This window comes from Monopterus albus, unplaced genomic scaffold, assembly GCF_001952655.1.
Source record: "Monopterus albus unplaced genomic scaffold, M_albus_1.0 scaffold56.1, whole genome shotgun sequence".
NCBI classification, from domain to species: domain Eukaryota; kingdom Metazoa; phylum Chordata; class Actinopteri; order Synbranchiformes; family Synbranchidae; genus Monopterus; species Monopterus albus.
The window spans coordinates 840,189-851,818 of record NW_018127936.1 but is presented as its reverse complement, the minus strand read 5'-3'; the positions used below and the strand labels follow the sequence as shown (position 1 = coordinate 851,818).

Here is an 11,630-nt window from a genome sequence, read left to right as displayed (position 1 = left end):
GACTGGGAGTTGGTTCCATAGGAGAGGAGCTTGATAGCTAAAGGCTCTGCCTCCCATTCTGCTTCTGTGGACTCTAGGAACCGCAAGTAAACCTGCACTCTGAGAGCAAAGTGCTCTGCTCGGATGATAAGGCTCTACGAGGTCTTTAAGATATGATGGAGCCTTGTCATTAAGGGCTTTGTATGTTAGGAGAAGGTTTTTAAATTCTATTCTGAATTTTACAGGGAGCCAGTGGAGAGAAGCTAATATGGGAGAGATATGATCTCTCTTGCTATTTCCTGTCAGTACTCTGGCTGCAGCCTTTTGGATTAACTGGAGGCTTTTTAGGGAATTATTGGGATATACTTATAGTAAAGAGTTACAGTAGTCCAGCCTGGAAGTAACAAATGCATGGACCAGTTTTTCAGCATCACTTTGAGACAGGATGCTCCTGATTTTTGCAATATTGCGCAGGTGAAAGAAAGTAGATCTAGAGACTTGGTTTATGTGTGATTTAAAGGACATATTCTGATCAAAGATGACTCCAAGGTTCCTCACAGTAGTACTGGAGGCAAGAGCTATGTCATCTAAAGTAACTATATGATTAGACAGCAGATTTATAAGGTTTTCAGGCCCAAGCACAATAACTTCAGTTTTGTCAGAGTTTAGAAGTAAGAAGTTGCAGGTCATCCAGGCCTTTGTCTTTAAGACATGCTTGAAGTTTGACCAGCTTCCATGTGCTTCTACTTCGAGCTTCACCTCATGTACTTTCTCTTTGCAGGAGAACCAGCGATTAAAAGAGGAGCTGCTGAAGTCTCAGACCAATGTGGCATGTCTGCAGAGTGAGATGGACTCGCTGAAGACGGAGCTGACTGATCAAAGCATCAACTCTGAACGGTACCTTTTCTAATAGCTTGATCTGGCTTTGCTACTTTGTACACGTTGATGCATGCATGAATGTTTACATTAATGGATGCATTTTAAATTTTCACAGTAGGAAGAAAAAGGGTTGCTACATAAAACATCTCTCTCTAAACACCCGTCTTGTTTTCAGCGAAACCTTTGAAAGTCTAAACCTAGAATTACTGGTGATATGAAGTTGAAGAGCAGGTTTTCCCACTTTTTTTTCTCATTTGCCAAACAGTGTAAATAATTAACATTTTCCATTACATATAGAAAGCTCCAAATACTTCAGCTTACATACACTCCATACCTATTTTTAATTAAGAATATGTTAGGCAAGGCAAGTTTATTTACATAGCACATTTTCATACACAAAGGCGATTCAGAGTGCTTAACACGATGCACACAGATGGAGAAAACATTAAAATGCATATATAGATACAACAGAATGCGAATAAGATTATTTAAAGGCAAGAATTACTTGACAGTACAAGTAGCAACATGCATGAGTAGATGTCAAGTGTTTTTATTATAGTTATGGCAAACTGTTCTCAATAAACTTGTACCCCCTCAGTCTTCCCAAGACTAACCTCTGAGTAATTTAGACCAGAGGCATCCATACTTCTGTTAGTTTTAGAAGACACACATACAGTATTATCAAATAATCCCCTTGTTGCAGAGCGACAGACATATAGACAGAAACCACGCCCTGTCTGAGGCTTTTGATTCCCGGGAGGTGTCTTCCTTTTGTCACAGCTGAAACAGGATGTCCTAGAGCGACTTCACACGCACGTCTTCAGGAGCGTTACTTAGCAACAGAGCCACCAACTTAAAAACCAAAGCGTCACAATGAAGGAGATTTTTTTCCACAACCTGGCAACCTGAGTTGTTGTTGTTGTTAATGTTCATAAGTACAGTAATGTCTTATAAATGATCAACAAAGCATTAGCAAATTCTTTACTGACAATTAAATCCATGCATTACAGATTATAAATCTTTATAAATGGTCCTATCAGAAAGTGGGACCTAATCATTTGTCTCCACATAAGAAAGAAAAGCCTCACAAATTACCTCACTACGTGTGACACCGGTTAAAAATTCTTTATTCAGATTGACTTTAGTTGGTTGACACATCCCTTTTAGGTTCATACTTAAAATTAAAATTGAGCAACTGTGTTTATGTCTCTACAGAGATGAAGAGCTCATGAAACATTTCTCTGAGGAACGGCACATCCTAGAGAGTCAGATTGAAATTCTGCAGTAAGTCAGGCAGTATCATTCACACTGACCATGGTTAAGGTTTTCCTAAATCATTTAAAAAATATATATATATCCCAAAATAAAAACAAATGTTTGTGTGTGAACAGAACAGCCAACAGGAAGCTCCATGACAGCAACGATGGTCTGAGGACAGCTCTGGAGAAGATCACAAAAGTAAAGCTGCACACTTTATTGAAAAATAATCAAACTCCAAAACTACACCCATGAATAACAAATGATTCACACAAAATAAATACCCTCCTGAGACCCAGCAATTCATATTTGTTAAAACGCCATGCTTGCAGTCTGTTTGTGTCCTAATGTCTTGGAAAAAGGACATCCTTCTAGTAGTGTCACAGAAACTGGTGTACAGCTAGCAGAGCACATGTTCTGTCTTTTTAAAATGGCAGCAACTGCAACAAGCACTTTTTTATTCTTCTGGGCCTGAGGAGGATACTAGGAAATGTGATTTCTGTGTGTTACAGTCTGGTAATGGTGGATCACCAGGAGAAATAATGGACAGAACCAAAAGGAACTTCTGCACATCATCATACACATTAATAGACAGGTAAGACCTACAAACAATATCTTCAATGCTTAAAAAAAAAAAAAGTAGTTGATTGGACTTGTTTGAGTTTCTTGAAGAAACCCAGTGTTTGACTGACTGTGGGCTCACAACTGATTCAGATGTGTTCAGATGCATCAGCAGATAGTGTTTGTTTTAGTCTGGTTATGATTTTAACTTTTGTATTAGTGCTGTCACTTGATTAAAATATTTAATTTAATGTGTAAAGAAGCTATCATAGCTCCTGGAGGCTGCATTTTGTACAGTTTGGCACAACCAGGCATCCGTAGTTTACTTTGTTGCTAGAAAACAGGATGTGATGGGAGGGGCAAAGAGCGATTAGGACAGGCTTATGGTGTCAGTTTGTTTTCAGTCTCACTAGAGTCTTTAGGCTGAAAAGAAATTGATTCTGTTTGTTACTGGTTTGGGTATCGTATAAGGGTAAAACAGTGTCTGCATTATTGAGCCCTTACATACATCATCATTATTTTCAGTTGCATCAAGAATAGAAATATAATGTTCAAAAGTGGACTTAGGACCTTCAGGGGTTTTATTTCAGACCAGGTTTATCAGGTTTGAACAAGCAACACAACTGTTTGTTCTTAATTGCTTTTGCTTAAGTACACAGTTTTCATATCACACCTTTGCTTGGAATTGAAGTGGAACTGTTTTCACACAGTAGCAAAGTAGATGTTGACTGTGCTGTATCTATTGATTTAAGATCCCGTGAAAGCTAATGTGTAGACGTGTTGAAGCACATGACACTCTGCTGTCTGGGGACAAATGTTTTGTCTATGATAAAGTAGGACAGTGGTGTACTTACAGTACTCAGAATAATGCACAGTACTCATTCTCAAAAGCTTTTATGAGGACCAGTTTTTACTGAAGAACTACTGTAGTTTCCATATTGTCTGTAGTTTCTATTTTGTTGGGGTGGAAACATCTGAGACAGGTATCCTAAAACCTTGGCTATTTATAACAAAACTACTGGGTAAGTAGTAAAATGTGATCTTTTTGTAATTTTGATGAAGCAGTATCCCCCTGAACTACACAAATCAGTTATATAAGCTTCATGTTTTATGTCACAAGTTTCTGACCCCTTTGTCAGGTTCTGCCAGCATATGGATGAGTACCCTCTGTACGGCACGCGGCCGAGCAGTGACACCATGGCGTTGGCCATGTGTGACCCAGGCCTGAGGCGCAGACACAGCAGTGAGTGTGAAGTGGACAGCCTGCCTGAGATCTACATGGACAGCGGCATGTCGACACTCAGAGGCTCACATGGGGGCTATGACTCAGAACTGGAGGTCAAAGGTCAGGAAGATGAGGAAGAGAGTGAGGTGAGACAATAAGAAAGTCAAGCACATAGACACACGTGCACCTACGCTTTGTAGAAATACAAGTTTGTTTTAGTCATGACAACTTGGTCACAAAAATGATGTTGAAATACTGATGTGTTAAACAAGAAGACATTATGTCAACATACAAACATGCTAGCATTTGCTTGACCTGATGATGGCACTAAATGAAAAGTCAGGGGATTCCAAATTTGTTTACTCATCGTCTGGGGACCCTGAATTCCAAATTTCACGGTAGTCCATCCAGTAGTTGAGATATTTCACACAAAACCACAAATGTCAACCTCTTGATGTTGCTAGTTGAAAATTCAGAGCTCATCTAAGTCAGTAGGATTTATTCTCTAGGAACCATGAATGTCTTTACCAAATTTCAAGCTAATCCAGCTAATAGAGCACCTGCAGCTAGAACAGATAAACAAACCTAATGAAGAATATTTCATACAGCTGCACAGATTGTTTCGGTGGTCAGGTGAGTCATTATCTCACATCAGTAGCTTCTTTAGTTGGTGATCTGTGAGTTGCCTGCTGTTGCTTAAACTTAAAATTTTTAGTGTAGCAGAACTCAACAACATGCTCACAGCTGTTGTACATGATGTTAAAGTTGTAAAGAAGCTCTAGTGGTTACATACAATTTCTGTGGTTGCGTAGATGTTTGCTTTAACATCTGCTAATTTGTGTTTACATCACAGCCAGCAGATACACAGGACGGTGAATCGGCAATTGGTTCGGACAGCAGCTCAGTATTGGAGTGGAAGCCATCTGACTCTGCATTTGTCACAACACCCCCCGCCCTAACAACACGAAAAGCCCTCAGCGCCATTAGTGTTCAGGTAAGAGGGAGGAAAAAGAAAAGAAACGGAGGAGGTTATCTAATGAAAAGATAGAAGAATGTGTTCTGCTATGGGTTGACTCAGAAGGGTAGAGAGACAGACACATGGAGGAAGCCACCTCATATTCTGCTGAGAATTTTTTTTTTTTTCTGTCGTTTGACATGTTGCTCCAGAGCAAAACATTTTGTTCAGATAGATATTAGTAGACTAATCGTGTGGAGAAGCCTGAAAAACATCACAAACTACAGGAAGCCATCCCCGCTGCTGTGGAAGACCATCAGCTGGCAGACGACATGAATGTGTTTTACTCTACGCCCCCTACCTGTGAAGATCTGTGAAAAGGATGTGCATGGCCTTTTTTAAAAACAAAATTCAGAAAGGCACCGGGCCCCAGATGGTGTGACCCCCCCTCTTGCCTGAAAGCTTGTCCTGATCAGCAGGTCCCCATCTTCACATTTATTTTCAATAGATCACTGGAGCTGTGTGAAGTCCCCTCCTGCTTCAAACACTCCACCATCATGAATCCTAATCAACTGTGAGATGAAAATACCTGCTGGGATTTGTGGACTATGTTGCACACTAACAAAATCAAGCCATAGATTTTTATCGTCACATTGCCTTTTCTTTAGCACCTTCCCTCAATCAAGACAAACACTTGTAGCACTTGGTACCAAGTTTAGCAAACCCATTGCTGAAAATCTTTAAGACTGTGGACACTGGAAACTGTAGGGGCTGCTAGTGGGGCTTTAGAGTGTATATCTTAAACAATTCCTCACCTCCATTGATGAATGGAGCTGCCAGATATTAAAAAAAAAAAAGAAAGAAAAGATGTAATTGCAAAGTTGTTGATAGTGAGGTCGAAATATATTGAACTGGAGGTGAATGTGCAGAATGCTAATTCACACACCTTCCCAGTGCTGTGTGAGTGTCTTCACTCTGTCTCTCTGTGCCCTCTCCAGGACAAGGACAAGGACAGCACTGACTTCGGCTACATGCCATCAGAGAAGGCCTACAGAATCGTGTTTGCTGGAGATGCTGCTGTGGGGAAATCCTGCTTCCTGCTCCGCCTCTGCAAGAACGAGTTCAAAATGAACACCTGCACAACTCTGGGTAAGCACAGCTCTGTTTATGTTGTGTTTAGTTAGCATAACAAGCTTTTTTATTGTCTCGTTCTCTCTCCTTTTTAACCTGCCAAATTAAAGTAACAACTATTCCATAAGATATCTTGACAATAAATGCTTAGAGGTATCAGCTGACTGTTAAATGATTCATTTTCACACATAGTAACATGCAGTAAATATTACTTAAAATACAATGAATACTAATCTGATCAGGTACTGTCACTAAGTAAGGCAGCAGCTGCTCCATATTGTCATGCAAACCGTCTCTCTTCCTCTTTTTACTAGCTCAGTACCATAGTGTGACATGTTGGTTTTGTGTTCAGGAGTGGATTTCCAGATGAAAACCCTAATTGTGGATGGAGAGCCCATTTTACTACAACTATGGGACACTGCAGGACAGGAGAGGTGTGTATTAAATGCCTGGAGCTCCTAAAGAGTAAAATTAATATATTGTGTTTATCCTTTCACAACAAGCATATCATTTGCTCACTGACTAGGATAAAATAAGGCTGTCTGTGTGTATGTTGATCCAACTTCTCCCCACACCTCAGGTTTCGCAGCATAGCCAAGTCTTATTTCCGCCGAGCAGACGGTGTGTTGCTGCTGTACGATGTCAGCTGTGAAAAGAGCTTCCTTCATGTCAGAGAGTGGGTTGACATGATTGAGGTAAGTTACTGGCCGACACTGATTTTATTATAATTAGCATCAAGACCTTCTGTACATGACGTGTCATCACTGTGTTGCTGTAGCACAAAATAATTTTCACTTCCTGCCCTCCATCTGAGTTTTGAGCATCATAATAGTCACGTGTTTGCAACCCACCTATAAAGCGTAGCCAACATATGTGTTATTATAAGGTATCTAAGAAAGTATTTATTTGAACATCAAACCAAGTGATCTTGCTTGTTTGTCTCTTTTTACATGCAGCAGATGTGTAAGTGTTGGATGTAAAGCATGTACAGATTGTGTTCCAGTGTTATACTGCATGCAGTATGTGGTGTGTCAGATGGGATATCAAGCATTATGTATAAAGTATGTGGTGCTTTAATGTAAGACTAGGGTTGCAACAGTATACCATGGTATGAAAAGGAACTCCCATCTCAATCTGACCTCAAACACACACACACAAACTTTCTCGGCTCTCATAATTATGTGCGTGTGTGAGTGAAAGTACAGACAGGTCCAGTGAGGTCCAGTAAAGTAACAGTTATTTTGATCATCGTTTAGGCACTGTGACAGCATTTCTTAATACTGTCTCAAGTTTTACAAACCAGTCAGTTGATTAATGGAGAAAATAATCTGTGGTTGCACTTGGACACAACAGTTCAGCAGAGCTCCACCTCAACCAACTACAACAGTCAAATTCTGCTTTTACATCAATGAGTGACAGGCTGTTAATGTAATAGTATAATATATATAATAGTAAAACGGCACAGGATCGATAGTGTAACGTTTTTCTGCACTGAGTAGCCTACTTCTCCTTTTAATACTTGAAGTACATTTTCATAATATCAAATTTAACAGAGTAGGGTACTTTAACAGCGTGATATTACTACTTTAATTTAACTAAAGGACATGAATACTTCCTCTACTACTGGTGCTAACATGCTTTAGTTATATTCAATCCAATTTTATTTGTATAGCGCAAAATCATAACAAAAGTCATCTCAGGACACTTTACAAATATATTTAATCACATTTCAAACTGTGTTTATTCTTTAGGGTCAATCCAGCGCAGTCAACAGGCACAGTCACGTGCAATAAAAACGAGACCCTTTTGTTCCTGTTCCTTTGAGGGTCATTGTAGCTGATAATACGAATAATTGTCTCTCAGAAAACCGTGAGCTTTCCTGAGACAGTTATCATACCATGAAAATCTCATTCCATTCTAGTCCTATGTCAAACCAGTTGTTTGTCTTAAATAGTCTCTTTTTTGTATTATTCTGCACATAAACCTTTGTAGTCACCATTCTACAAAGTATATACAGCAACAGGGATGTTTTCTGTATGGAGGTACTCTTCAATGCTTTGTTTTCCATTTCGTTTGTTTTTGTTTACCTTTTTCCTCTTTTGCTTGGCAGGGTGTGTCTCAGGAGGGCATTCCCATCATGCTCGTGGGTAATAAGTGTGATCTTAGACAAGAGGGAGTTAAATGTGTCCCTACGAGCTACGGAGAAAAACTGGCTATGGTAATAGCAAATGAACACCCACTATCCTCATGAGAACACAAGTCTGAATGCTTGATACACATGCTGCACATCTACACCTAACTCTTTAATCCAAATAAAAATCCAAGTCATAACCCACTCATTGCTTGGTGTAGGGTTATGAGTAACAGTGAACAAGAATGAATGATTTCCTGTCCTTACCCAACAGACATACAACACTCTGTTCTGTGAAACTAGTGCCAAAGATGGCTCCAACATCCTGGAGGCTGTGCTGCATCTGGCCAGGTGGGACACTAGCTGAAAGCACAAAACAAAAACAACAGGGGTACTTTTAATTATTGCGAAGTTTAAATTTTTGAGGCTATTTCCAGAACAAATTGTTTTGCATTAGGTAGACATTGAAAGCACTAAGAAGCTGATACCCTGTTATCCTATTATAAGTTTTACCTTGCATGATACAAGTGCAATTAATAGTTAATTGCTACCTTCCATTTAGTTTTGCCTGTTCTGGGGTATCAGTGTTGTAAATGCAGGCTGATTGATTGTGTTAATTAGTTACACAACAGGAAAGTTACCTGTCATGACAAGTTAAATGTTGACCATGAGAATGGGCAAATTCTAGTGCTAAAATGCAAAGTCATATCCATTGAAGTAAATAAAGGCTGGTCTTTTGTTTTGCAAGTTATATATTTAAAAAAATCTGCTGCATGAATTGCAAATAACAAGCTATCAATCGTGTTATTTGCTGCCCTCTGGTGTATAAATGTAAAAGGGTCACAAGTGACTGGTAGCATACAACAATATAATCCTCTCTCCTGTGTGCATGTTCCTTTTTCCGTTTCTCCCACAGACTGGTAACAAAGCAGGCTACCTTTAATGACAAAAAAGAGGCACTGCCCAGCTTGGACACTCCCAGGAAGAAACCAAACTTTTCCTGCTGCACCTGATCAAACTCAGATATGGAGCTCTGCATCTGGCTTAATGAGAACTCAACACAGGTGGAATGAGGAAAACAAACCTGACAAAACAGAAATGAGACATTATTTCTGCAGAGGCACAGCAACAGGAACAAAACATCATTGCGAATAATGAAAACAATTTAACATATGGATTAAGTGACCTACTTTACAGCAGCTCAGTTTGTTTTGTTTTTTTTTCCTCTGTTGCTCAAGGTTACTTAACCATCCTGTACTGAGCTTCAGACATGGTTTACAGTTCCATATTCAATGTAAGTCAGTGTAAACGTATCACTAAGTGGTGGGTATGTTCACTGTTCACAATGCTATTACACATATTTGCACAAGTTCCTTCCATATATTTGAAATGGTTTGTAAAGTCTGCCCAGATTAGCACTCCAAGAAAATCATGAAAAGGGAAGGGAAGCTGAGAAGAGTGTAGTAAATGTGTGAGAAGCATCTAAAAGCGAAGCCATGTTTTTATAGCGATACCAGTATGTGATGCTGACAAATAACTGCACGAGAGAACACAGTTATTTTAGCATAATCTTATGGTAAATTATCTTCTTCTCTGGTTATGCTATAAACTGTGACACTTGTGTAATTAATTACTCCTGAGTTTAGTAATTATCAGTTTTTGTTTTCAGCACCTGGAACATGCAGCTTCAGCCTAGGTGAACTGCATTGGCTGCTGACAGAATTTGAACCCAGGTGCGATGTGTAATTGTATGAGCTAATGTCACAACCCACCCTCTTTATTACATTACCCACAGTGTTATATTTCCTTCCATTTGACTTCCCACTGAGAATGATTTTGTATTATAGAATTAATATTTTTAAAGGTGAGCATAAAGTAGATAATTTTCAACATGCATGAATGCTTTTAATAACTACTGCAATTTTACTATCTCTTATGAGTAATGAAAGTTAAGCATAAAAGTGAGGCAGCAGGAAGAACATCCTTTTTATCCTTCACATGCAGTACATGACCAAGTTTGTACATATGATCTTGGCATACTGTCATTACAGATATTATAGCTGAAAGTACTGCAGTTAAATTAAAATTAAAAGCTTCCATCCAAAACCCCTCCCTTTCTGAAGCAAAAATTGGAGGCTGTATTGGACAGTTTTTGCTTTCCAAACATCATTGATTGAATTTAAATAATAAGAAGCTTCAGTTCATATTTTTAACAAATAAGAAAAAAGATAATGGCAGAAACAAGCATAATCATGGGTCACTGATGGGATATTATTGCTTAGTTCTATTGCAAAAAATGAAAAAATAAAAAAAAATCACATTTTGTAATGAAAAAGGAAAAAAAGAAATAATTAAAATTACCCAGATAAGCAGAAAGGGTGCAGAAAACGTCCTTTCCATTAAAGTGTTCACGTGCCACTTTCTCAAGGTAAAAGAGTTCAAGAACCTGTTGTCCAGCTATTTATCTCCATATAAATTAACTTCTTTTTGCATAAATGTCTAATGTTATACGTCCAACTGTGAAGTCACTGCCTTTGCAACTTAAATTTCTTTGTCTGTGTTCAAAATATTTCTTTCAATAAAAAAACGTGTGAATGCCACAACATGACAAGACTGGCATCCAAAAACAATGTTTACATGAAGATTTATTCATTAATGAGACGAACGCTTGTCACAGTGGGGTAAGCGTGTCCAAAACATTAGTGGAAGAAAAGCTTCTAAAGCCACTTAGAAAGCTCAGAAAGGGTGTGCTACATGGAAACAGGCAACCTTGTACAACTTTACAGGCTTCATTTGCTGCAGTGACCTAAAACTTCCCCCAGGATACCTCGGAGGGGAGTGTCACACCCCCTACCCCAATCCATCATAACAGCAGCTCAGGTTAGCAGAGAGGGGAGGAGAGTCTGCCCCAGCAAAGCAGCCGGGCATTGGGCAGCTTTCTCTGAAGGCACATAAAGGCTTTATTTACTGTAAATAAAATCACATATGCAGTAATAGTCTGCAAGACCTTTAAACAGTCTTTGATAAAGAGAGGTGATACTGCACTTGATTAAATATGCTTAGATTCTTACCATAACTGCTGGTATTATCTAACTAGTTATCAACCTGTCCGTCCGTGGCTCATACCTAAGCAATCTGCATCCCATTGTAAAGGCGCAAAGCAGGAGACAAATTAGTAAATCAGATAAGTCCTGCTCTAAAAGCCTCCTGTTAGCCATACTCCCTGAGCGTCTGCAAGTGTCTCTGAGCAGAGCTGTTTGAAAAACTGCGACATATGTTAGGGATTTTGCACTATGACTGTGTCACTCTGTGAGTGTGTGTGTGTGTGTGTGTGTGTGTGTTTAGAGCTGGCATGGGTCCCTGTCTCCACCTCCCATCTGTTTACATTGTCATGTGCTTGATGAGGCAAGACCACTCATTTGTCAAACAACATGTGGGGATGGGGTGGGGTGGGGGGTTAGCAGCTGAGAATGATGTGTGTGTGTGTGTGTGTTCATTGGTAAAAGGAGGAT

At 39.3% G+C, this 11,630-nt stretch overlaps 1 protein-coding gene across 2 annotated transcripts in view; it reads left to right on the top strand.

The window, feature by feature from the left end:
- The window catches only part of rasef (RAS and EF-hand domain containing), a 17,466-nt gene extending 7,033 nt beyond the window's left edge, over window positions 1-10,433 (top strand). For both annotated transcript variants that reach the window (XM_020602469.1, XM_020602468.1), the window contains 12 exons: window positions 761-876; window positions 2,074-2,142; window positions 2,250-2,316; window positions 2,628-2,710; window positions 3,816-4,047; window positions 4,755-4,895; window positions 5,855-6,005; window positions 6,340-6,421; window positions 6,568-6,682; window positions 8,098-8,205; window positions 8,393-8,469; window positions 9,035-10,433. In XM_020602469.1, the coding sequence (XP_020458125.1) occupies window positions 761-876; window positions 2,074-2,142; window positions 2,250-2,316; window positions 2,628-2,710; window positions 3,816-4,047; window positions 4,755-4,895; window positions 5,855-6,005; window positions 6,340-6,421; window positions 6,568-6,682; window positions 8,098-8,205; window positions 8,393-8,469; window positions 9,035-9,131 (1,338 nt within the window). In that variant the 3' untranslated portion in view covers window positions 9,132-10,433. The remainder of the gene's footprint in view (window positions 1-760; window positions 877-2,073; window positions 2,143-2,249; window positions 2,317-2,627; window positions 2,711-3,815; window positions 4,048-4,754; window positions 4,896-5,854; window positions 6,006-6,339; window positions 6,422-6,567; window positions 6,683-8,097; window positions 8,206-8,392; window positions 8,470-9,034) is intronic.
- Window positions 10,434-11,630: the final 1,197 nt, after the last annotated feature.